General features: G+C 40.6%; 1 protein-coding gene across 1 annotated transcript in view; it reads left to right on the top strand.

Annotated features, from left to right (window-relative positions):
- The first annotated feature begins 1,397 nt into the window (after positions 1 to 1,397).
- LOC139752081 (uncharacterized) overlaps positions 1,398 to 27,988 on the top strand; it is a 91,320-nt gene continuing 64,729 nt past the window's right edge. The window contains exons 1-2 of the mRNA XM_071667941.1: positions 1,398 to 1,592; positions 6,092 to 6,294. Coding sequence (XP_071524042.1) covers positions 1,582 to 1,592; positions 6,092 to 6,294 — 214 coding nt within the window. The 5' untranslated portion in view covers positions 1,398 to 1,581. The remainder of the gene's footprint in view (positions 1,593 to 6,091; positions 6,295 to 27,988) is intronic.

Genomic DNA, 27,988 nt, shown 5'->3' on the forward strand with positions numbered 1-27,988 from the left:
CCAATATATATATATATATATATATATATATATATATATATATATATATATATATATATATATATATATATATATATAATACATATATATATATATATATATATATATATATATATATATATATATATATATATATATATATATATATATATATATAATACATATATATATATATATATATATATATATATATATATATATATATATATATATATATATATATTCTTGATATATGGCCTTCATTAGGACCTCAGTTGCTCGTGCCGTCTCAGCTTTTATAAAAAAAGACAGTATCTGCAGATCTTTATAAAATGAGTGCAAGAGAACTTAGTCCTCAACATGGTTAGAACAAGACAAGATAATTGCTTTCAGTACATAAAGCCAACCACTGCTAACAGAGCAGAGAGGCTTAGTTACTGCAGTTACCATATTACCTTAAGCCCGATGGACTTTAAAATGTCATACCTGTAAAGTATCTCATGATTCAAACTTTAATCATATACCACTGCTTTCATTCTGTTATGGGTATTTGATAATCGTTTATATCAGTAACTGATCACAACATTAGTTGGTACAAACGTACAAACGTGCTCAAATTTTTCTAGCGAATAAATTCGATGGTAAACAGAGACAGCAAACATTAGAAGCACGTGAATTAAGAAAATTATATCCTTCATTTAAATGTTCATGAATAATCACTTATTGATTCATATATACTGATATATGTCGAGAAGAATGTTTTGTTAGAGTTCAGAGAAAATTTATCAAAGCAGAGGTTATTTTCCATGCAGAGGTGGTGGTTTGACATTCAAAGCTGAAATGAATATTCATTCGTTGTATTGCTAGAGAAGCACGCCAACGATTTGAAAAATACATCAATGGTCAGAGATAAACGCTAGCAATTAGAGATAAGCGCCTGTATTTAGAGAATTAAGCCAGTAGAGTGAGGTATGTCACTAAATTAGGAGAGATGCCATAATTTCTGACATATTCACCAGTAATCAGACACGTACGCCAGAAGTCTGAGATATACGTAAACAGTTACATATAAAGGCTAGCAGTTTAAGATTTACGCCAGCATTAGTTATATAAAGCAGCAGTTACAGATGAACGGCAGCAATTAGAGATATCAGTCAAAAATTGAGCTTTACACCGACAATTAGTTATACAAGCCAGCGTTCTAAGATATACGCCAACAATTAGAAATTCAGTCAGGAATTTAACATTTACGCCAGCATTTGAAAACACCGTACTGCATTTTGAAATATACGTCAGTGATTAGGGGATAAACCAACAGTTTTGATATACACCAGCAATTACAAAATGTACGCCAGCAGTTACAGATATACGCCAGCAGTTGCAGATATACGCCAGCAGGTACAAATATACGCCAGCGGGCTTAGAGGTAGACTGCAGCAACGTTGTTCGCTGGATGTGGTCGTGAGCGTTGTACCTGAACCATGGTCATGCAAGTTCAAAGATATCTTAGGATAAGTGTCCAATATCGCGATTTTTACGCCACCGCGTAAAAGAGGTGACTGTTGCTAAACGTGGGCGACTTGTGTAGTTTCTGGCCAGTGGATGAGAGGCAAGTCTCGGTGACAGACCTGTGGTAAGAGTAACCTTTTAGAGATACTGTTATTCAGGCGATTCGCTTTCCTTGTTCATTTCAAATTGTTCCCAGATAGAAAGTTATATAGTCATAACCACAGGCTGTTTCTAAGGTGGCTTAACAGGCAAGAGTTATGAGTGCTATGCGAAGTGGTTATTTTGCCGTCAAACGGTACGTGTAGGTCAGACGCTTGTGGTAATACATTAACCTCCCTGACTGAAGTGACTAGTGACCCACACAGTATGTTTGCAGATGTCATTTCATCATCGCATGCAGGAATATTTACTCGTTTAGTAGTTATTTTACCGATATATCTTCATTGGGTCAAACGGTATTCTGCTGGGCCAGTGTTGTGGAGCTTTACCTAGTGATATTGTAGGTTGGAGTGCTAGCATACTGAGTAGAAGCAAGGGTTGTAGAGAATGGTTTAGAACGTTTGTTATATAGTGAACGATATTGATTTGATGAATATTACATACAGTAGAAAAAAAAAAAGTTAATTGATTTAAAAGTAGGTAATACTCTTGTAAAATATCAATAAAGCTTCTAAGAAAAACTCATTTTACCTCGATTAGTATCTGGAATGATAGTAACAATATATTAGCATCAATATTCATCTCTTGCTCGAAATTGTATGACCGCTTACTATGTTATCTGTTCATTGGCATCCGGTGCCATGTCTGGTGGTGCATTTCATGAGAGTGCCTGTCTCTCATATATGCAGCATCACACATAGATAAAAGCACCAGTAGCACAGGATATCTATGGAGTCAAGGTTAGTTAGCTGTGAGAACACCTGAATGTTGTGATGATGAAATGACATCATTGAATGTCGCATGATGGGTGCTTAGATTCCTTAACAGCTTATTGTTGCCGATCGTTGCTATTTAACAGTTAGGTAACCATATCATTTGTGGTAATGTGAAATGAAGTGGTCAGATGTGCATGATTGCTAAGCATCATGTATAACACTTTTTTGTACTGAATTAACTCACCTATAAAAGAATCTTAACTTTTCATGGTATTGCCTAAATCATACTCCAGTGTGAAATAGAAGTGCTTTTTTGTCCTTCGGTCTGTTCAAGTGCTGTGAAGTGGAGATTAGGGTGAGAAAAATTCTGGCATTATTTAACCTAGGTTGTCATAAAATGTCTTTGATATGATACCCTGTAACCTTGAAAAAGTAAAGAAATCGTAGTATCAAGTTAGGGAAGTTAGTTTACATTGAAATTAAGTGAAACCTAATCTAACCAAGGACAGATTAAAAATGTATATTTTGTGCACACCTCTCTCATTATGATATATTGATGAAAACAGTATCATATTATTTTATATGATAAAATAATGTGAATTATCAACTTGGAGATGTTGCATTTCCTGAAATATCCTTATTTGTAGTGGAAGTATGAAAAAAGAAAGTTAGTTTTTTCTAGCTAATGAAACTAATTCCAATGTGAACATTTTGAGGAAACTGCTCCATACTCAAAAACATAGGGTTAGAATAACGATTTATAAATAATATTTCCATTCCTTTCACTACATAACTTTTAGAGTTATCAGCCGTTCTTATAATGCTTAAATGACAGCCATTCGTCATATGACATTTCCTTAGTTTATACCAGCCATCATTGCATGATGTTTTAACTTTTCCTACCAGGTTTCCTAAGTTTCCAGCTGACCTATCATACCATCAGTAGCTGATAGTGGTCTCTTCTTTTGTCAGGCAGAGGAAAGAATCCAGCTCTCCATAAGTCCACAATCATTATTGTAGGTGCACATCTGTCATCCTCTTAGGTCATGTTTACAATGTGTCTGTGGAAAATAATTAGTTTAAAAAGATGAGCATTTTGATGTTTGTTTACAAATGGAAGTGCTGAAATTGTGAGTATCTTAATTATTTGACCTATAGATAACAAGAAAAGTGTATGGTGTACATTGATATTAATGAAAATACAGTACTGCACAATGGTATGGTTCAACCATTCCTGTTCTGAGGCCATTCAGGCAAGGGGTAAGGCATTTTGGGCTTGGAAAAACTCGCTTCTGGCTCCCACTCTGCTTTTGTCACTGCCCGTAATCACTGCAAGCACATTATCTGTGAGGTGTAGTGTTCCTTTATTCAAAGGAAGTGCAATAATCTATTCTTATCATCTTTCTGGTCTTTAGCTCTACCTTCCCATCACTTTTCCACTCTGACTGTACTATAACTGTCTTCCATTTCACATTTCTCATCTAACTCCACCATGGATGGCTAACTTTCCTTCACCCCATGATGCTCTTCCTATTAATCCTATGCCCCTTCCTGAAATCTCTTTTCAGATTGTCCAAAAAGTGCTTCTTTCTCTGGACACAAGCAAGGCTTATGATCCTGATTGTGTAAAAACCAAAACCTTCCCTTCTCCTCTGAAGCATGCTTTGATACATCCCATCCCGAAGAAGGATGACTGTTCTGACCCCCTCTAACTATTGTCCTATTGCTTTGATATCTACCATTTCCAAAGTTTCAAATCCCTTCTCAACTCCCATATCCTTGAACATCACAGTCTTCTCTCTGATCATCAGTATGGCTTCTGTAAGGCAAGATCCACTGGTGATATTCTTTCCTATCTTACTAATGTCTGGTCATCAGACCTGAAAGATTTTGGGGAGTCATGTAGTTGCCTTGACATATCTGAGGCTTTTGAGCAGTTATGACAGTGAAGTCTCATTTCTAAGCTCCCCTCTTTTGGTTTCCCTCCCTTACTTTGCTCCTTCATATATAGCTTCCTCTCTGGCCGATCTGTCTCTGTGGTTGTTAATGGATCTGCCTCCCCTCTTCTCTCCATCATCAATGGTGTCCCTCAAGGTTTTGTCCTGTCCCCTACACTTTTTCTCCTTTTTTTTCAGTCCTGTTTTGCACTCATACGCTGACTAAACACTGCATTCATCCACATCCTTCAGTTTTGCTCCCTCTTCTCTCGTTCAGTCTGCATCTCGTCTTGGCACAGTTTCCTCAGTAAACCCAGACTTAGACAGGGTACACAAAATCTTAAGTTTAATGCCTCGAAGTCCCGGCTTGTACTGATCTCTTTATCAAAAACTCCTCACAACTCTTGTCTCTCCTTTGATGGTTCTTTAGTTCCACCTCTTGACTCGGTTAACATGCTTGTTATTACTGTAACATCCACTCTTTCTTGGAAACCCCACATTACAGGAATAGCTAAGTCTGCCTCTAAGACTCTGAGTGTCCTGTTTAGATGAGGAGACTTCTCTCCTGAACAGTTGCTCTGTTTATACTGCTACCACATTTGGGTGGTTCTAGCTCTGCATCCTTACTTGATAGAGTTGAGGCAAAAGCAGTCCACCTTATAAACTGTCCCAGGCTAACTTCCAAACTTGACCCCCTTGCCCTATGCTGCCATGTTGGTTCACTTTCTCTCTTCTATAGGTTTTACTTTGGTTTTTCTCCCAAGAGCTGGCTGCTTGTGTGCCCACACCACTAGCTTGACCACGCAGTACTTGTCAAGCTCCTGCATCACTTGGTCATTTTGTGGCCACCTGCAACTTAAGGGCGGACTGCTTTGATGCCTGCTTCTTTCCCTACTTGTTAAAGCTCCGGAACTCTCTATCTTCTCATGTCTTTCCCAATAACTATGACCTGGCACATTTCAAAAGACAGGTTTTTCAATTCCTCCAAAATTTGTAAATACTTTCCCTTGTCTTTTCTTTTTCTGCTTTATATTTATCTCTATATTTCAGTTAAGGCCCAGCCTTGACGTAGACTTTCGTCTGTGACTGGAGCTTTCAACATAAAGAAAATAAATATGACACATTTGATAATGAGATAAATGGTTTGGAGAAGAGTATATCTATAAACATCCCAGTTGAGTTTGTGCTGAAACATATCAAGAGGGATAGTAAAGAAGCATCATCCTCTTGCTGTACAGTTATCAGATTTAGTAGAAAGTATTAATTCATGAATTATTGGATTTTATAGATTCCTCATATGTTATATTAATTATTACAACAGGACTGTTAACTATAAGTAGTCATTGCACATGTACTGTACTTTAGCATAAATATGGATTGAATAGACTTTTGTGGACTGGCCTGGAAACGTAACTATCATTATGACATTGTTTCAGTGATCTGAGTCCCAAATGAAAGACTTGCAAATGGAGGTTTGGAATGTAACATTCCTGTAAGCTGTAGATGTTTTGTACTCTAAAAGTACTTCTGTACATCTTTTTTATAATTTACTTGCTTAATTTCAGTTATGTCCTCTGTTGTTCTATCGCTACATCTTTTGTAGAACTTTTCAGTCTACTTGATCATCATGTTTATTACTACTTGTATTGTGGAATAGATATTGACTCTACACAACCAAATATTCTGGGGATATATACAAAGTAAATGCGGTGGGGATTGATGAAATTTTTCCAGAATATCATGACTGCTCTTGCATATTAAGACTGTTTTGATTGATTGTTTTTCAGACAGCAAGACTATCATGAGTCAGAAGTGTCGTGACTGTGAAGGAACTTCTTTTAGTGTGGACTGTGGTATTAAGATATGTAATCAGTGTGGAACAGAGCAGCAGGGCTATGTCGAACTTCGGAGTGAAGGTTTCCTTAATGAGGTTGATCGTTCATGTTTTATCAGAACTCGTGAAGATGATGAAGTTCATAATGGTGCACACAAAGGTATATCTTTAGAGTTGGAGGATTATGCATACTTTAGCTTTTAGAGGAAGAATTCATATGAATTCATATGTAAATATATAAATATGTATACTTAAAGAAGCACCTTTATATGTAGAGACAGTGATGGATGAATGGCACAGCTAAGTGATAATATTGTGAATGCTGACAGTATACTGAAAAAAGTTTTAAAAATTTTATCGTAGTAGAGAACGTTTAGAGTTGGGTCCCATTATTGTAGAACTCCTTTCATGCTCTCAACAAATAGGTAAGTACTCACCAAACTCATATATATCCTATTTGGACTCAAGTAATCTTAACCTCTCTTCTGCACAGTACTATTGGCAGTAGACATCATCAAAGTGTTTGACAGTGTCCACCAAAACATCTCAGATTTATATAGACATATATATATTTGTAGATATTTTATTTATTATATTCATTTCGCTTTGTCGCTGTCTTCCGCGTCTGCGAGGTAGCACAAGGAAACAGATGAAAGAAATGGCCCAACCCACCCCACACACATGCACACACACACACACACACGTCCACACACGCAAACATTTATAACATGAAAGTACACTTGGGAACTTATCGTGTTTCATTTTCCCCGTGGACTCATAGGAATATACTTGATCACGCGCAAAATTGTTATCCTTTCCAACATATATTATTATTATTATTATTGTTATTATTATTATTATTATTATTATTATTATTATTATTATTATTATTATACTTTGACACTGTCTCCCGCATCAGTGAGGTAGCACAAAGAAACAGACGAAAGAATGGCCCAACCCACCCACACACACACATATACATACCTATACATTTCAACGTTTACATACATATACATACACAGACATATACATATACACACATGTACATATTCATACATGCTGCCTTCATCCATTCCTACCACCACCCCACCACACATGAAATGATACCCCCCCTCCCCCGTGCACGCAAGGTAGCACCAAGAAACGACAACAAAGGCCACATTCGTTCACACTCAGTCTCTAGCTGTCATGTGTAATGCACCGAAACCACAGCTCTCTTTCCACATCCAGGCCCCACAAAACTTTCCATGGTTTACCCCAGATGCTTCACATGCCCTGGTTCAATCCATTGACGGCACGTCGACCCCAGTATACTAAATCATTCCAATTCACTCCATTCCTTGCAAGATATTCACCCTTCTGAATGTTCAGGCCCCGATCGCTCAAAATCTTTTTCACTCCATCCTTCCACCTCCAATTTGGTCTCCCACTTTTCCTAGTTCCCTCCACCTCTGACACATATATCCTCTTTTTCAATCTTTCCTCACTCATTCTCTCCATGTGACCAAACCATTTCAAAACACCCTCTTCTGCTCTCTCAACCACACTCTTTTTATTACCACACATCTCACTCACCCATTCATTACTTCCCCGATCAAACCACCTCACACCACATATTGTCCTCAAACATCTCATTTCCAGCACATCCACCCTCCTGCGCACAACTTTATCTATAGCCCATGCCTCGCAACCAAATAACATTGTTGGATCCACTATTCCTTCAAACATACCCATTTTTGCTTTCCAAGATAACATTCTCGACTTCCACACATTTTTCAATGCTCCCAAAACTTTTGCCTGCACCCCCACCCTATGATTCACTTCTGCTTCCATGGTTCCATCCACTGCCAAATCCACTCCCAGATATCTAAAATGCTTCACTTTTTCCAGTTTTTCTCCATTCAAACTTACCTCCCAATTGACTTGTCCCTCAACCCTACTGTACCTAATAACCTTGCTCTTATTCACATTTACTGTCAGCTTTCTTCTTTCACACACTTTACCAAACTCAAGTCACCAGCTTCTGCAGTTTCTCACCCGAATCAGCCACCAGCGCTGTATCATCAGCGAACAATGAAAGAATGGCCAAACCCACCCACATACAAATGTATATACATATCCCCCCGGCTCAGTCATCTATTCTTGACACTACCTCATTCATGCAGTAAATGGCGAGCATGTGTGAAAAGGTAGCGTCAGGGACAGATGAAGAAAGGCCATCTCTGGTCACATCTGTTCTGTAGTTGGATGGTAATTATTTATTTGTTTTGCATGGGGAGGGAGTTTTACAATTGTAGGGCCCCATCTCATGGACATTCTATGCTAGTATGTAATCTTTTGAAATTCTCTATGCTGTCAGCATTAATCACATCTTCAGATTTATTCCTTTTGTCCACCACTTTTATAAAAGTACATCCTTACATCTTTTTGAACATGTTTAACATTTCATGTTATATCCTCTGGTTGACTGTACATCTTTCAGAAATCTTCACTGTCTGTGTCATCATTTTGGTTTAAAAGCTGAAGACCAAGTCATTCCTCACTCTTCTTTCTTCCATGATAGGCAAATCTGAGGCCTCTAGCCTTTCATTGTAACTTAACTCTCTTTAGTCTGGTATGGTGCCATCTTTGTTTCTCTCCTCTGTACCTTCTCTTTCAGCTCTTTGGGCCTTTTTTGCTACCTTGGCAATATAAGAAACACATTCTAGCTTTGGCCTTACGCAGGATGTTAATAGCTTGCTGAACATTTATGTATCCATATACTTGATTGCTATTTAGTATTTGTCAGCTGACATTTTGTCTCCTTTTAAATTCTCATACTGTGAGACCTTGGTGACAGGTTGGAGACAAAAAAATGTCAAATCACAATTTCCTCCTTCACACATATTCCTGCACCTTATTTCCAGCAAGATGATATTCATATTGAAGCCTTTTTCATTGTATTCCCTTATTACTTTACATACACTTGGGTTGAATTTCAATATTGCTGTTAGATCATCTTTGGAGTGTATCTTGTCATTGTAAACTGGTGCAGTCCTCTTTATTTTTCACTTCCCTCATGAACTTTGTGTTATTGTCGTTGTCCATACCTTCTGGGAAGTCAAAATTATCATAGTTGAAGAAGAGTAATGGTCCCAGAACAGAGCCCTGCAGCCCTCCACTGGTGACTTCCACCCATTTTGAAAAGGCTCATCTGACATTCATCCTTTGTTCTCTTTTACTAGAATAACCTATCTATTGAAGAGTCTGCCCCATATTCCTACCTAGTGATCCAGCTGCTCAATCAGCATCCTCTATGGTACTGCATCAAATGCTTTCTGGTAGTTCAGATAAAGACTTTTCTAAGACAGAGCTTATTCTAGTAGAAATCTAAGAGGTTTTTACACTACCTGCTTTCCATAAAGCTATGTTGTCTCTTACTTACTTAATTTCTTCTTTACAGAAAACCCTTCAGTTACTACCTCATTATTTTTTCCAGTACCTTATAGAACATGCTAGTCAGTGAAACCAATCTATAGTTTCAGCCTTTCTTATCTTATTCTTTCCTTTGTTCGATGATTTTCCTTTGTTCCACTTTAGTATATGCACCAAGAGAACACTGAGTGATCTGTGATGCCTCATATCACTCTAATGTTCCATGATTCTCAATGCCAATCCATGTTCACTTTCTTCATTGTCATGTTGACAACCATTACATGGATCTTGTGTATGACACTTGCTTTGCTGTTACCCCAGTTGATTTGTTTACACTTTATGATCACAGTTTCTTTTTGCCTGGTGATTTGGCAATATTTATGCCTCTGTTTTATAACTTTATTGATGATTCGAGATACTTATTATATGGAAACTACTGTGGATTTTTTACTACTACTTGATAGTTACTCACCTCTCCACTTTTTCCACATCTTTCCTTTATTTTTTTAGTCCTGTTACTCGGTTTCAAGAATAATTCTTAAGGCATCCTAGTGTCAGGAATCTTCTGTGTTTGTGATTTCCTCCTCTTAGTTTTCATAGCTGCATTTTCTAAAGCACTTAAAAAAAAAAAAAAAAAGGCCATGAAAAGGTCATGAAATCATCCCTATTTGTTGGTTTTTGATATGTGGAGGACTTTGGGTCTTGATCACTCCTCCAAATGACTGAATTCAGACATGGTAGTCAATTCTCTTCCTCCAGCTCCAGCTAGTTTTTTAATGCAAACTAAATCCATTATACACCTTACAGGTTTGAAGCCATATTGGCTTTCTCCAAGATGCTAATGTAGTTAAAGTTTTTACATTTTTCCTTAAGAATTTCTTTCATCATTTATTCTAGTGTGTGGCAGCAGGAATGTATCTATAATTTGCACATCATGACCTGTTTCTTTACATTACAAATAACTTTTCTTCCATTCCTTTAGGATTTTGCTTGTTCTTCATGCTATGTTAAATTTCTCATTCTCTATACTAGGGTATTTCACCTTCCCCTGTGCATGCTGTGTTAGATATGTTCTCATTCTCTGTACTAGGGTATTTCACTTTCCCTTGTGCTACTGTTTGGGGCTTTTCCAGTTTTTACTCTCGTTATTGCTATTTCAGTCTCACCTTTTATTGTATCCCAATAAGTTATGCTATGAGCTAGTGTATGATCTAATGATAATTCAGTAAGTTAACTTTTCAGCACATCTTTTGAGCATTTGTACTTAGTTCCTGACATTAGAATTTTTGAAGAATTTCAGCAGCCTCCATGTTTTATATATAAGCATTTCTTTTTATTTCATTAATGATTTTTCTTAAAGTTGTACATGAATCACTGTAGTTTTGCTAGCTTATGTGAAAAAGAGGGCAAATGAGAGTTGGGGTGAGAGAGAATAATTAAACTTTAGGGAGAATAAAGAGATGTTTTGGAAGGAGGTAAATAATATGTATAAGACAAGAGAACAAATGAGAACATCGGTGAAAGGGGGCAAGTGGGGAGGTAATAACAAGTATTGATGAGGTGAGATGGAGATGGAGTGAGTATTTTGAAGGTTTGTTGAATGTGTTTGATGATAGAGTGGCATATATAGGGTGTTTTGGTTGGAGTGTAGACAAAGTGAGAGGGTCAGGGAGAATGGTTTGGTAAAGAGAGAAGAGGTAGTGAAAGCTTTGCGAAAGATGAAAGCCGGCAAGGCAGCAGGTTTGGATGGTATTGCAGTGGAATTTATTAAATAAAGGGGGTGACTGTGTTGTTGATTGGTTAGTGAGGATATTCAATGCATGTGTGGATCATGAAGTGCCTGAGGATTGGCAGCATGTGTGCATAGTGGAACTGAATAAAGGGAGAGGGGATAAAGGTGAGTGTTAGAATTACAGAGGCATAAGTTTGTTGAGTATTCCTGGGAAATTATATGGAAAAGTATTGATTGAGAGGGTAAAGGCATGTACAGAGCATCAGATTAGGGAAGAGCAGTGTGGTTTCAGAAGTGGTAGAGGATGTGTGGATCAGGTGTTTATTTTGAAGAATGTATCTGAGAATTACGTAGAAAAACAGATGGATTTGTATGTGGCATTTATGGATCTGGAGAAGGCATATGATGGGGTTGATAGAGATGCTTTGTGGAAGGTTTTATGAGTATATGGTTTGGAAGGCAAGTTGCTAGAAGTGAAAAGTTCTTACCAAGGATGTGATGCATGTGTACGAGTAGGAAGAGAGGAGAGTGATTGGTTCCCAGTAAATGTTGGACTGTGGCAGGGTTGTGTGATGTCCCCATGATTGTTTGGTTTGTTTATGGATGGGGTTGTTAGGGAGGTAAATGCAAGAGTTTTGCAGAGAGGGGTGATTATGCAGTCTGTTAAGGATGAGAGAGCCTGGGAAGTGAGTCAATTGTTGTTTGCCAATGATACAGCTCTAGTGGCTGATTCGTGTGAGAAACTGCAGAAGTTGGTGACTGAGTTTGGAAATTGTGTGAGAAGATCCCATACCTCGCAACCGTATAACATCATTGGAACTACTATTCCTTCAAACATACCCATTTTTTGCTCTCTGAGATAACGTTCTCACCTTCCACACATTTTCCAATGCTCCCAGAACCTTCACCTCCTCCCCCACCCTGTGGCTCACTTCCGCTTCCATGGTTCCATCCGCTGCCAAATCCACTCCCAAATATGTAAAACACTTCATTTCCTCCAGTTTTTCTCCATTCAAACTTACCTCCCAATTAACTTGTCCCTCAACCCTACTGAACCTAATAACCTTGCTCTTATTTACATTTACTCTCAACTTTCTTCTTTCACACACTACCAAACTCAGTTACCAACTTCTGCAGTTTCTCACCCAAATCAGCCTCCAGCGCTGTATCATTAGCAAACAACAAATGACTCACTTCCCATGCCCTCTCATCCGCAACAGACTGCATACTTGCCCCTCCCTCTAAAACTCTTGCATTCACCTCTCTAACCACCCCATCCTTAAACAAATTAAACAACCATGGAGACATCAAATATAGGGTGGTTAGGGAGATGAATGCAAGAGGTGGAAGGATGGGGTGAAAAAGATTTTGATGGATAGGGGCCTGAACATACAGGAGGGTGAAAGGCTTGCATGGAATAGAGATTATTTTGAAGGTTTGTTGAATGTGTTTGATGATAGAGAGCAGATATAGGGTGTTTTGGTTGAGGGTTTGTGTGGAATGAGAGGGTCATGGAGAATGGTTTGGTAAACAGAAAAGAGGTAGTGAAAATTTTGTGGAAGGTGAAAGCCAGCAAGGCGGCATGTTTAGATGGTATTGCAGTGGAATTTATTAAAAAAGGGGGTGACTGTGTTGTTGACTGGTTGGTGAGAATATTAAGTGTATGTATGGTTCTTGGTGAAGTGGCTGAGGATTGGCAGATTGCATGCATAGTGCCATTGTAAAGAGACAAAGGGGATAAAGATGAGTGTTCAAACTACAGAGGCATAAGTTTGTTGAGTATTCCTGGGAAATTGTATGGGAGGGTATTGATTGAGAGGGGTGAAGGCATGTACAGAGCATCAGATTGGGGAAGAGCAGTGTGGTTTCAGAATTGGTAGAGGATGTGTGGATCAGGTGATTGCACTGAAGAATGTATGTGAGAAATACTTAGAAAAGCAGATGGATTTGTTTGTAGTATTTATGGATCTGGAGAAGGCATAAGATAGAGTTGATAGAGATGCTCTGTGGAAGGTATTATGAGTATATGGTGTGGGAGATAAGTTGCTAGAAGCAGTGAAAAGTTTTTATCAAGGATGTAAGGCATGTGTACGAATAGGAAGAGAGGAAAATGATTGGTTCTCAGTGAATGTCGGTTTGCGCCAGGGATGTGTGATGTCTCCATGGTAGTTTAATTTGTTTATGGGTGGAGTTGTTAGGGAGATAAATGCAAGAGTTTTAGAGAGAGGGGCAAGTATGCAGTCTGTTGTGGATGAGAGGGCTTGGGATGTGAGTCAGTTGTTCGCTGATGATACAGCACTGGTGGCTGATTCGGGTGAGAAACTGCAGAAGCTGGTGACTGAGTTTGGTAAAGTGTGTGAAAGAAGAAAACTGAGAGTAAATGTGAATAAGTGCAAGGTTATTAGGTTCAGTAGGGTTGAGGAACGAGTCATTTGAGAGGTAAGTTTGAAAGGAGAAAAACTGGAGGAAGTGAAGTGTTTTAGATATCTGGAAGTGGATATAGCAGCGGATGGAACCATGGAAGCGGAAGTGAGTCACAGGGTGGGGGAGGGGGCGTAGGTTCTGGGAGCTTTGAAGAAAGTGTGGAAGGCGAGAATGTTATCTCGGAGAGCAAAAATGGGTATGTTTGAAGGAATAGTGGTTTCAACAATGTTATATGGTTGCGAGGCATGGGCTATAGATAGGGTTGTGCGGAGGAGGGTACAGACATGTTGGAAATGAGATGTTTCAGGATGATATGCGGTGTGAGGAGGTTTGATCGAGTAAGTAATGAAAGGGTAAGAGAATTGTGTGGTAATAAAAATAGTGTGGTTGAGAGAGTAGAAGAGGGTGTATTGAAATGGTTTGGTCACATGGAGAGAATGAGTGAGGAGAGATTGACAAAGAGAATATATGGGTCAGAGATGGAGGGAACGAGAAGTGGGAGACCAAATTGGAGGTGGAAGGATGGAGTGAAAAAGATTTTGAGCGAACGGGGCCTGAACATACAGGAGGGTGAAAGGCATGCAAGGAATAGAGTGAATTGGAATGATGTGGTATACCAGGGTTGATGTGCTGTCAGTGGATTGAACCAGGGCATGTGAAGCATCTGGGGTAAACTAAGGAAAGCTTCGTGGGGCCTGGGTGTGGAAAGGGAGCTGTGGTTTTGGTGCATTACACACGACAGCGAGAGACTGAGTGTTAACGAATATGGCCTTTGTTGTCTTTTCCTAGCACTGCCTTGCATGCACATGCGGGGGGAGGGGGCTGCCATTTCCTGTGTGCCAGGGTGGCTACGGGAATGGATGAAAGCAGCAAGTATGAATATGTACATGTGTATATATGTATATGTCTGCGCTAGAAGCAGTGAAACGAGAGGGGAGGATTTGCAGCCCTCCACTCCCTCCCCTTTTAGTTGCCTTCTACGACACGCAGGGAATACATAGGAAGTATTCTTTCTCCCCTATCCACAGGGGGGATATATATATATATATATATATATATATATATATATATATATATATATATATATATATATATATATATTGCAACAGACTTCATACTTGCCCCTCTTTCCAAAACTCTTGCATTCACCTCCCTAACAACCCCATCCATAAACAAATTAAACAACCATGGAGATATCACACACCCCTGCCGCAAACCTACATTCACTGAGAACCAATCACTTTCCTCTCTTCCTACACTTACACATGCCTTACATCCTCAATGAAAACTTTTCACTGCTTCTAACAACTTACCTCCCACACCATATATTCTTAATACCTTCCACAGAGCATCTCTATCAACTCTATCAGATGCCATCTCCAGATCCATAAATGCTACATACAGATCCATTTGCTTTTCTAAGTATTTCTCACATACATTCTTCAAAGCAAACACCTGATCCACACATCCTCTACCACTTCTGAAACCACACTGCTCTTCCCCAATCTGATGCTCTGTACATGCCTTCACCCTCTCAATCAATACCCTCCCATATAATTTACCAGGAATACTCAACAAACTTATACCTCTGTAATTTGAGCACTCACTCTTATCCCCTTTGCCTTTGTACAATGGCACTATGCATGTATTCCGCCAATCCTCAGGCACCTCACCATGAGTCATACATACATTAAATAACCTTACCAACCAGTCAACAGTACAGTCACCCCCTTTTTTAAGAGATTCCACTGCAATACCATCCAAACCTGCTGCCTTGCTGGCTTTCATCTTCCGCAAAGCTTTTACTACCTCTTCTCTGTTTACCAAATCATTTTCCCTAACCCTCTCACTTTGCACACCACCTCAACCAAAACACCCTGTATCTGCCACTCTATCATCAAACACATTCAACAAACCTTCAAAATACTCACTCCATCTCCTTCTCACATCACCACTACTTGTTATCACCTCCCTATTAGCGCCCTTCACTGAAGTTCCCATTTGCTCCCTTGTCTTACGCACTTTATTTACCTCCTTCCAGAACATCTTTTTATTCTCCCTAAAATTTAATGATACTCTCTCACCCCAACTCTCATTTGCCCTCTTTTTCACCTCTTTCACCTTTCTCTTGACCTCCTGTCTCTTTCTTTTATACATCTCCCACTCAATTTCATTTTTTCCCTGCAAAAATCGTCCAAATGCCTCTCTCTTCTCTTTCACTAATAATCGTACTTCTTCATCCCACCACTCACTACCCTTTCTAATCAACCCACCTCCCACGCTTCTCATGCCACAAGCATCTTTTGCGCACTCCATCACTGATTCCCTAAATACATCCCATTCCTCCCCCACTCCCCTTACTTCCATTGTTCTCACCTTTTTCCATTCTGTACTCAGTCTCTCCTGGTACTTTCTCACACAAGTCTCCTTTCCAAGCTCACTTACTCTCACCACCCTCTTCACCCCAACATTCACTCTTCTTTTCTGAAAACCCATACAAATCTTCACCTTTGCCTCCACAAGATAATGATCAGACATCCGTCCAGTTTCACCTCTCAGCACATTAACATCCAAAAGTCTCTCTCACGCGCCTGTCATTTAACACGTAATCCAATAACGCTCTCTGGCCATCTCTCCTACTTACATACCTACGCTTATGTATATCTCGCTTTTTAAACCAGGTATTCCCAATCACCAGTCCTTTTTCAGCACATAAATCTACAAGCTCTTCACCATTTCCATTTACAACACTGAACACCCCATGTATACCAATTATTCCCTCAACTGCCACATTACTCACCTTTGCATTCAAATCACCCATCACTATAACCTGGTCTTGTGCATCAAAACCACTAACACACTCATTTAGCTGCTCCCAAAACACTTGCCTCTCATGATCTTTTTCTCATGCCCAGGTGCATATGCACCAATAATCACCCATCTCTCTCCATCAACTTTCAGTTTTACCCATATTAATCGAGAATTTACTTTCTTACATTTTATCACATACTCCCACAACTCCTGTTTCAGGAGTACTGCTACTCCTTCCCTTGCTCTTGTCCTCTCACTAACCCCTGACTTTACTCCCAAGACATTCCCAAACCACTCTTCCCCTTTATGTATATATATATATATATATATGTATATATATGTATTTGCTTTGTCGCTGTCTCCCGTGTTAGCAAGGTAGTGCAAGGAAACAGACGAAAGAATGGCCCAACCCACCCACATACACATGTAAATACATACACGTCCACACACGCAAATATACATACCTGTACATCTCAACGTATACATATATATATATTTTTTTTTTTTTTTTTTCATACTATTCGCCATTTCCCGCATTAGCGAGGTAGCGTTAAGAACAGAGGACTGGGCCTTTGAGGGAATATCCTCATATGGCCCCTTTCTCTGTTCCTTCTTTTGGAAAATTTAAAAAAAAAATGAGAGGGGAGGATTTCCAGCCCCCCGCTCCCTTCCCTTTTAGTCGCCTTCTACGACATGCAGGGAATACGTGGGAAGTATTCTTTCTCCCCTATATATATTTATCTATTTATTCACTTTGCCCCGCTGTGTGTATATATATATACACACACAGACATATACATATATACACATGTACATAATTCATACTTTCTGCCTTTATTCATTCCCATTGCCACCTCGCCACACATGAAATAACAACCCCCTCCCCCCTCATGTGTGCGGGGTAGCGCTAGGAAAAGACAACAAAGGCCCCATTCGTTCACACTCAGTCTCTAGCTGTCTTGCAATAATGCACCGAAACCACAGCTCCCTTTACACATCCACGCCCCACAGAACTTTCCGTGGTTTACCCCAGATGCTTCACATGCCCTGGTTCAATCCATTAACAGCACGTCGACCCCGGTATACCACATCATTCCAATTCACTCTATTCCTTGCCCGCCTTTCTTCCTCCTGCATGTTCAGGCCCCAATCACTCAAAATCTTTTTCACTCCATCTTTCCACCTCCAATTTGGTCTCCCACTTCTCCTCGTTCCCTCCACCTCTGACACATATATCCTCTTGGTCAATCTTTCCTCACTCATTCTCTCCATGAGACCAAACCATTTCAAAACATCCTCTTCTGCTCTCTCAACCACACTCTTTTTATTTCCACACATCTCTCTTACCCTATTATTACTTACTCGATCAAACCTCCTCACACCACATATTATCCTCAAACATCTCATTTCCAGCACATCCACCCTCCTGTGCACAACTCTATCCATAGCCCACGCCTCGCAACCATACAACATTGTTGGAACCACTATTCCTTCAAACATACCCATTTTTGCTCTCCGAGATAATATTCTCGACTTCCACACATTCTTCAAGGCTCCCAGAATTTTCGGCCCCTCCCCCACCCTATGATTGACTTCTGCTTCCATGGTTCCATCCGCTGCCAAATCCACTCCCAGATATCCAAAACACTTCACTTCCTCCAGTTTTTCTCCATTCAAACTTACCTCCCAATTGACTTGACCCTCAACCCTACTGTACCTAATAACCTTGCTCTTATTCACATTTACTCTCAACTTTCTTCTTTCCCACACTTTACCAAACTCAGTCACCAGCTTCTGCAGTTTCTCACATGAATCAGCCACCAGCGCTGTATCATCAGCGAACAGCAACTGACTCACTTCCCAAGCTCTCTCATCCCCAACAGACTTCATACTTGCCCCTCTTTCCAAAACTCTTGCATTCACCTCCCTAACAACCCCATCCATAAACAAATTAAACAACCATGGAGACATCACACACCCCTGCCGCAAACCTACATTCACTGAGAACCAATCACTTTCCTCTCTTCCTACACGTACACATGCCTTACATCCTCGATAAAAACTTTTCACTGCTTCTAACAACTTTCCTCCCACACCATATATTCTTAATACCTTCCACAGAGCATCTCTATCAACTCTATCATATGCCTTCTCCAGATCCATAAATGCTACATACAAATCCATTTGCTTTTCTAAGTATTTCTCACATACATTCTTCAAAGCAAACACCTGATCCACACATCCTCTACCACTTCTGAAACCACACTGCTCTTCCCCAATCTGATGCTCTGTACATGCCTTCACCCTCTCAATCAATACCCTCCCATATAATTTGCCAGGAATACTCAACAAACTTATACCTCTGTAATTTGAGCACTCACTCTTATACCCTTTGCCTTTGTACAATGGCACTATGCACGCATTCCGCCAATCCTCAGGCACCTCACCATGAGTCATACATACATTAAATAACCTTACCAACCAGTCAACAATACAGTCACCCCCTTTTTTAATAAATTCCACTGCAATACCATCCAAACCTGCTGCCTTGCCGGCTTTCATCTTCCGCAAAGCTTTTACTACCTCTTCTCTGTTTACCAACTCATTTTCCCTAACCCTCGCACTTTGCACACCACCTCGACCAAAACGCCCTATATCTGCCACTCTATCATCAAACACATTCAACAAACCTTCAAAATACTCACTCCATCTCCTTCTCACATCACCACTACTTATCACCTCCCCATTTGCGCCCTTCACTGAAGTTCCCATTTGCTCCCTTGTCTTACGCACTTTATTTACCTCCTTCCAGAACATCTTTTTATTCTCCCTAAAATTTAATGATACTCTCTCACCCCAACTCTCATTTGCCCTTTTTTTCACCTCTTGCACCTTTCTCTTGACCTCCTGTCTCTTTCTTTTATACGTCTCCCACTCAATTTCATTTTTTCCCTGCAAAAATCGTCCAAATGCCTCTCTCTTCTCTTTCACTAATACTCTTACTTCTTCGTCCCACTACTCACTACCCTTTCTAATCAACCCACCTCCCACTCTTCTCATGCCACAAGCATCTTTTGCGCAATCCATCACTGATTCCCTAAATACATCCCATTCCTCCCCCACTCCCCTTACTTCCATTGTTCTCACCTTTTTCCATTCTGTACTCAGTCTCTCCTGGTACTTCTTCACACAAGTCTCCTTCCCAAGCTCACTTACTCTCACCACCCTCTTCACCCCAACATTCACTCTTCTTTTCTGAAAACCCATACAAATCTTCAACTTAGCCTCCACAAGATAATGATCAGACATCCGTTCAGTTTCACCTCTCAGCACATTTACAATCAAAAGTCTCTCTTTCGTGCGCCTGTCAATTAACACGTAATCCAATAACGCTCTCTGGCCATCTCTCCTACTTACATAAGTATACTTATGTATATCTCGCTTTTTAAACCAGGTATTCCCAATCATCAGTCCTTTTTCAGCACATAAATCTACAAGCTCTTCACCATTTCCATTTACAACACTGAACACCCCATGTATACCAATTATTCCCTCAACTGCCACATTACTCACCTTTGCATTCAGAAATCCTCCCCTCCTTGTATTTTTTTAACTTTCTAAAATGGGAAACAGAAGAAGGAGTCACGCGGGGAGTGCTCATCCTCCTCGAAATCTCAGATTGGGGTGCCTAAATGTGTGTGGATGTAACCAAGATGTGAAAAAAGGAGAGATAGGTATTATGTTTGAGGAAAGGAACCTGGATGTTTTGGCTCTGAGTGAAACAAAGCTCAAGGGTAAAGGGGAAGAGTGGTTTGGGAATGTCTTGGGAGTAAAGTCAGGGGTTAGTGAGAGGACAAGAGCAAGGGAAGGAGTAGCAGTACTCCTGAAACAGGAGTTGTGGAAGTATGTGATAGAATGTAAGAAAGTAAATTCTCGATTAATATGGGTAAAACTGAGAGTTGATGGAGAGAGATGGGTGATTATTGGTGCATATGCACCTGGGCATGAGAAGAAAGATCATGAGAGGCAAGTGTTTTGGGAGCAGCTGAATGAGTGTGTTAGTGGTTTTGATGCACGAGACCGGGTTATAGTGTTGGGTGATAGATATATATATATATATATATATATATATATATATATATATATATATATATATATATATATATATATATTTATATATATGTGTGTGTGATTGTAGGTTTGCGGCAAGGGTGTGTGATGTCTCCATGGTTGTTTAATTTGTTTATGGATGGGGTTGTTAGGGAGGGGAATGCAAGAGTTTTGGAAAGAGGGGCAAGTATGAAGTCTGTTGGGGATGAGAGAGCTTGGGAAGTGAGTCAGTTGTTGTTCGCTGATGATACAGCGCTGGTGGCTGATTCATGTGAGAAACTGCAGAAGCTGGTGACTGAGTTTGGTAAAGTGTGTGAAAGAAGAAAGTTAAGAGTAAATGTGAATAAGAGCAAGGTAATTAGGTACAGTAGGGTTGAGGGTCAAGTCAATTGGGAGGTAAGTTTGAATGGAGAAAAACTGGAGGAAGTAAAGTGTTTTAGATATCTGGGAGTGGATCTAGCAGCGGATGGAACCATGGAAGCGGAAGTGGATCATAGGGGGGGAGGGGGCGAAAATCCTGGAAGCCTTGAAGAATGTGTGGAAGTCGAGAACATTATCTCGGAAAGCAAAAATGGGTATGTTTGAAGGAATAGTGGTTCCAACAATGTTGTATGGTTGCGAGGCGTGGGCTTTGGATAGAGTTGTACGCAGGAGGATGGATGTGCTGGAAATGAGATGTTTGAGGACAATGTGTGGTGTGAGGTGGTTTGATCGAGTAAGTAACGTAAGGGTAACAGAGATGTGTGGAAATAAAAAGAGCGTGGTTGAGAGAGCAGAAGAGGGTGTTTTGAAATGGTTTGGGCACATGGAGAGAATGAGTGAGGAAAGATTGACCAAGAGGGTATATGTGTCGGAGGTGGAGGGAACAAGGAGAAGTGGGAGACCAAATTGGAGGTGGAAAGATGAAGTGAAAAAGATTTTGTGTGATCGGGGCCTGAACATGCAGGAGGGTGAAAGGAGGGCAAGGAATAAAGTGAATTGGATCGATGTGGTATACCGGGGTTGACGTGCTGTCAGTGGATTGAATCAGGGCATGTGAAGCGTCTGGGGTAAACCATGGAAAGCTGTGTAGGTATGTATATTTGCGTGTGTGGACGAATGTATATACATGTGTATGGGGGTGGGTTGGGCCATTTCTTTCGTCTGTTTCCTTGCGCTACCTCGCAAACACGGGAGACAGCGACAAAGCAAAAAAAAAAATAAATAAATTATTTTTTATATATATATATATATATATATATATATATATATATATATATATATATATATATATATATATATATATATTTTTTTTTTTTTTTTTTTTTTTTTAAACTATTCGCCATTTCCCGCGTTAGCGAGGTAGCGTTAAGAACAGAGAACTGGGCCACTGAGGGAATATCCTCACCTGGCCCCCTTCTCTGTTCCTTCTTTTGGAAAATTAAAAAAAATTGAGAGGGGAGGATTTCCAGCCCCCCGCTCCCTCCCCTTTAAGTCGCCTTCTACGACACGCAGGGAATACGTGGGAAGTATTCTTTCTCCCCTATCCCCAGGGATTATATATATATATATATATATATATATATATATATATATATATATATATTTTTTTTTTTTTTTCCATACTATTTGCTATTTCCCGCATTAGCGAGGTAGCGTTAAGAACAGAGGACTGAGCCTTTGAGGGAACATCCTCACTTGGCCCCCTTCTCTGTTCCTTCTTTAGGAAAATGAAAAACGAGAGGGGAGGATTTCCAGCCCCCCGTTCCCTTCCCTCCCAGTCGCCCTCCACGACACGCAGGGAATACGTGGGAAGAACTCTTTCTCCCCTATCCCTATATATATATATATATATATGTGAATAAGAGCAAGGTTATTAGGTACAGTAGGGTTGAGGGTCAAGTCAATTGGGAGGTGAGTTTGAATGGAGAAAAACTGGAGGAAGTGAAGTGTTTTAGATATCTGGGAGTGGATCTGGCAGCGGATGGAACCTTGGAAGCGGAAGTGGATCATAGGGTGGGGGAGGGGGCGAAAATTCTGGGGGCCTTGAAGAATGTGTGGAAGTCGAGAACATTATCTCGGAAAGCAAAAATGGGTATGTTTGAAGGAATAGTGGTTCCAACAATGTTGTATGGTTGCAAGGCGTGGGCTATGGATAGAGTTGTGCGCAGGAGGATGGATGTGCTGGAAATGAGATGTTTGAGGACAATGTGTGGTGTGAGGTGGTTTGATCGAGTGAGTAACGTAAGGGTAAGAGAGATGTGTGGAAATAAAAAGAGCGTGGTTGAGAGAGCAGAAGAGGGTGTTTTGAAGTGGTTTGGGCACATGGAGAGGATGAGTGAGGAAAGATTGACCAAGAGGATATATGTGTCGGAGGTGGAGGGAACAAGGAGAAGAGGGAGACCAAATTGGAGGTGGAAAGATGGAGTGAAAAAGATTTTGTGTGATCGGGGCCTGAACATGCAGGAGGGTGAAAGGAGGGCAAGGAATAGAGTGAATTGGAGCGATGTGGTATACCGGGGCTGACGTGCTGTCAGTGGATTGAATCAAGGCATGTGAAGCGTCTGGGGTAAACCATGGAAAGCTGTGTAGGTATGTATATTTGCGTGTGTGGACGTATGTATATACATGTGTATGGGGGGGGTTAGGCCATTTCTTTCGTCTGTTTCCTTGCGCTACCTCGCAAACACGGGAGACAGCGACAAAGTATAAAAAAAAAAAATATATATATATATATATAAATTTTAGGGAGAATAAAAAGATGTTCTGGAAGGAGGTAAATAGGGTGCGTAAGACAAGGGAGCAAATGGGAACTTCAGTGAAGGGCGTAAATGGGGAGGTGATAACAAGTAGTGGTGATGTGAGAAGGAGATGGAATGAGTATTTTGAAGGTTTGTTGAATGTGTCTGATGACAGAGTGGCAGATATAGGGTGTTTTGGTCGAGGTGGTGTGCAAAGTGAGAGGGTTAGGGAAAATGATTTGGTAAACAGAGAAGAGGTAGTAAAAGCTTTGCGGAAGATGAAAGCCGGCAAGGCAGCAGGTTTGGATGGTATTGCAGTGGAATTTATTAAAAAAGGGGGTGACTGTATTGTTGACTGGTTGGTAAGGTTATTTAATGTATGTATGACTCATGGTGAGGTGCCTAAGGATTGGCGGAATGCGTGCATAGTGCCATTGTACAAAGGCAAAGGGGATAAGAGTGAGTGCTCAAATTACAGAGGTATAAGTTTGTTGAGTATTCCTGGTAAATTATATGGGAGGGTATTGATTGAGAGGGTGAAGGCATGTACAGAGCATCAGATTGGGGAAGAGCAGTGCGGTTTCAGAAGTGGTAGAGGATGTGTGGATCAGGTGTTTGCTTTGAAGAATGTATGTGAGAAATACTTAGAAAAGCAAATGGATTTGTATGTAGCATTTATGGATCTGGAGAAGGCATATGATAGAGTTGATAGAGATGCTCTGTGGAAGGTATTAAGAATATATGGTGTGGGAGGCAAGTTGTTAGAAGCAGTGAAAAGTTTTTATCGAGGATGTAAGGCATGTGTACGTGTAGGAAGAGAGGAAAGTGATTGGTTCTCAGTGAATGTAGGTTTGCGGCAGGGGTGTGTGATGTCTCCATGGTTGTTTAATTTGTTTATGGATGGGGTTGTTAGGGAGGTAAATGCAAGAGTCCTGGAAAGAGGGGCAAGTATGAAGTCTGGTGGGGATGAGAGAGCTTGGGAAGTGAGTCAGTTGTTGTTCGCTGATGATACAGCGCTGGTGGCTGATTCATGTGAGAAACTGCAGAAGCTGGTGACTGAGTTTGGTAAAGTGTGTGGAAGAAGAAAGTTAAGAGTAAATGTGAATAAGAGCAAGGTTATTAGGTACAGTAGGGTTGAGGGTCAAGTCAATTGGGAGGTGAGTTTGAATGGAGAAAAACTGGAGGAAGTGAAGTGTTTTAGATATCTGGGAGTGGATCTGTCTGCGGATGGAACCATGGAAGCGGAAGTGGATCATAGGGTGGGGGAGGGGGCGAAAATTTTGGGAGCCTTGAAAAATGTGTGGAAGTCGAGAACATTATCTCGGAAAGCAAAAATGGGTATGTTTGAAGGAATAGTGGTTCCAACAATGTTGTATGGTTGCGAGGCGTGGGCTATGGATAGAGTTGTGCGCAGGAGGATGGACGTGCTGGAAATGAGATGTTTGAGGAAAATGTGTGGTGTGAGGTGGTTTGATCGAGTAAGTAACGTAAGGGTAAGAGAGATGTGTGGAAATAAAAAGAGCGTGGTTGAGAGAGCAGAAGAGGGTGTTTTGAAATGGTTTGGGCACATGGAGAGAATGAGTGAGGAAAGATTGACCAAGAGGATATATGTGTCGGAGGTGGAGGGAACGAGGAGAAGAGGGAGACCAAATTGGAGGTGGAAAGATGGAGTGAAAAAGATTTTGTGTGATCGGGGCCTGAACATGCAGGAGGGTGAAAGGAGGGCAAGGAATAGAGTGAATTGGAGCGATGTGGTATACAGGGGTTGATGTGCTGTCAGTGGATTGAGTCGGGGCATGTGAAGCGTCTGGGGTAAACCATGGAAAGCTGTGTAGGTATGTATATTTGCGTGTGTGGACGTGTGTATGTACATGTGTATGGGGGGGGGGTTGGGCCATTTCTTTCGTCTGTTTCCCTGCGCTACCTCGCAAACGCGGGAGACAGCGACAAAGTATAAAAAAAAAAAAAAGTATATATATATATATATAATTATTATTTTATTTATTTTGCTTTGTCGCTGTCTCCCGCATTTGCGAGGTATATATATATATATATGTGTGGATCAGGTGTTTGCTTTGAAGAATGTATGTGAGAAATACTTAGAAAAGCAAATGGATTTGTGTGTAGCATTTATAGATCTGGAGAAAGCATATTATAGAGTTGATAGAGATGCTCTTTGGAAGGTATTAAGAATATTTGGTGTGGGAGGCAAGTTGTTAGAAGCAGTGAAAAGTTTTTATCGAGGATTTAAGGCATGTGTATGTGTAGTAAGAGAGGAAAGTGATTGGTTCTCAGTGAATGTTGGTTTGCGGCAGGGATGTGTGATGTCTCCATGGTTGTTTAATTTGTTTATGGATGGGGTTGTTAGGGAGGTGAATGCAAGAGTTTTGGAAAGAGGGGCAAGTATGAAGTCTGTTGTGGATGAGAGAGCTTGGGAAGTGAGTCAGTTGTTGTTCGCTGATGATACAGCGCTGGTGGCTGATTCATGTGAGAAACTGCAGAAGCTGGTGACTGAGTTTGGTAAAGTGTGTGAAAGAAGAAAGTTAAGAGTAAATGTGAATAAGAGCAAGGTTATTAGGTACAGTAGGGTTGAGGGTCAAGTCAATTGGGAGGTAAGTTTGAATTGAGAAAAACTGGAGGAAGTAAAGTGTTTTAGATATCTGGGAGTGGATCTGTCAGCGGATGGAACCATGGAAGCGGAAGTGGATCATAGGGTGGGGGAGGGGGCGAAAATCCTGGGAGGCTTGAAGAATGTGCGGAATTCGAGAACATTATCTCGGAAAGCAAAAATGGGTATGTTTGAAGGAATAGTGGTTCCAACAATGTTGTATGGTTGCGAGGCATGGGCTATGGATAGAGTTGTGCGCAGGAGGGTGGACATGCTGGAACTGAGATGTTTGAGGACAATGTGTGGTGTGAGGTGGTTTGATCGAGTAAGTAATGTAAGGGTAAGAGAGATGTGTGGAAATAAAAAGAGCTTGGTTGAGAGAGCAGAAGAGGGTGTTTTGAAATGGTTTGGGCACGTGGAGAGAATGAGTGAGGAAAGATTGACCAAGAGGATATATGTGTCGGAGGTGGAGGGAACTAGGAGAAGTGGGAGACCAAATTGGAGGTGGAAAGCTGGAGTGAAAAAGATTTTGTGTGATCGGGGCCTGAACATGCAGGAGGGTGAAAGGAGGGCAAGGAATAGAGTGAATTGGATCGATGTGGTATACCGGGGTTGACGTGCTGTCAGTGGATTGAATCAGGGCATGTGAAGCGTCTGGGGTAAACCATGGAAAGTTGTGTGGGGCCTGGATGTGGAAAGGGAGCTGTGGTTTCGGGCATTATTGCGTGACAGCTGCAGACTGAGTGTGAACGAATGGGGCCTTTGTTGTCTTTTCTTAGTGCTACCTCGCACACATGAGGGGGGAGGGGCGATGGTATTCCATGTGTGGCGAGGTGGCGATGGGAATGAATAGGGGCAGACTGTGTGAATTGTGTGCATGGGTATATATGTATGTGTCTGTGTTTGTATATATATGTGTACATTGGGATGTATAGGGTATGTATATTCGCATGTGTGGGCATGTATGTGTGTACATTGTGTATGGGGGTGAGTTGGGCCATTTTCTTTCGTCTGTTTCCTTGCGCTACCTCGCAAACGCAGGAGACAGCGACAAAGCAAAATAAAATTATGATATAATATATATATATATATATATATATATATATATATATATATATCATACTATTCGCCATTTCCCACGTTAGCGAGGTAGTGTTAAGAACAGAGGACTGGGCCTTTGAGGGAATATTCTTACCTGGCCCCTTTCTCTGTTCCTTCTTTTGGAAAATAAAAAAAAACGAGAGGGGAGGATTTCCAGCCCCCCGCTCTCTTCCCTTTTAGTCTCTTCTACGACACACAGGGAATACATGGGAAGTATTCTTTCTCCCATATCCTCAGGGATATATATATATATATATATGTATATGGAAGCAAGGGGAGTGGGGGAGGAATGGGATGTATTTAGGGAATCAGTGATGGATTGTGCAAAAGATGCTTGTGGCATGAGAAGAGTGGGAGGTGGGTTGATTAGAAAGGGTAGTGAGTGGTGGGATGAAGAAGGAAGAGTATTAGTGAAAGAGAAGAAAGAGGCATTTGGACGATTTTTGCAGGGAAAAAATGCAATTGAGTGGGAGATGTATAAAAGAAAGAGACAGGAGGTCAAGAGAAAGGTGCAAGAGGTGAAAAAAAGGGCAAATGAGAGTTGGGGTGAGAGAGTATCATTAAATTTTAGGGAGAATAAAAAGATGTTCTGGAAGGAGGTAAATAAAGTGCGTAAGACAAGGGAGCAAATGGGAACTTCAGTGAAGGGCGCAAATGGGGAGGTGATAACAAGTAGTGGTGATGTGAGAAGGAGATGGAGTGAGTATTTTGAAGGTTTGTTGAATGTGTTTGATGATAGAGTGGCAGATATAGGGTGTTTTGGTCGAGGTGGTGTGCAAAGTGAGAGGGTTAGGGAAAATGATTTGGTAAACAGAGAAGAGGTAGTGAAAGCTTTGCGGAAGATGAAAGCCGGCAAGGCAGCAGGTTTGGATGGTATTGCAGTGGAATTTATTAAAAAAGGGGGTGACTGTATTGTTGACTGGTTGGTAAGGTT

The sequence above is a fragment of the Panulirus ornatus genome, chromosome 2 (genome assembly GCF_036320965.1).
Source record: "Panulirus ornatus isolate Po-2019 chromosome 2, ASM3632096v1, whole genome shotgun sequence".
Classification (NCBI taxonomy): Eukaryota; Metazoa; Arthropoda; class Malacostraca; order Decapoda; family Palinuridae; genus Panulirus; species Panulirus ornatus.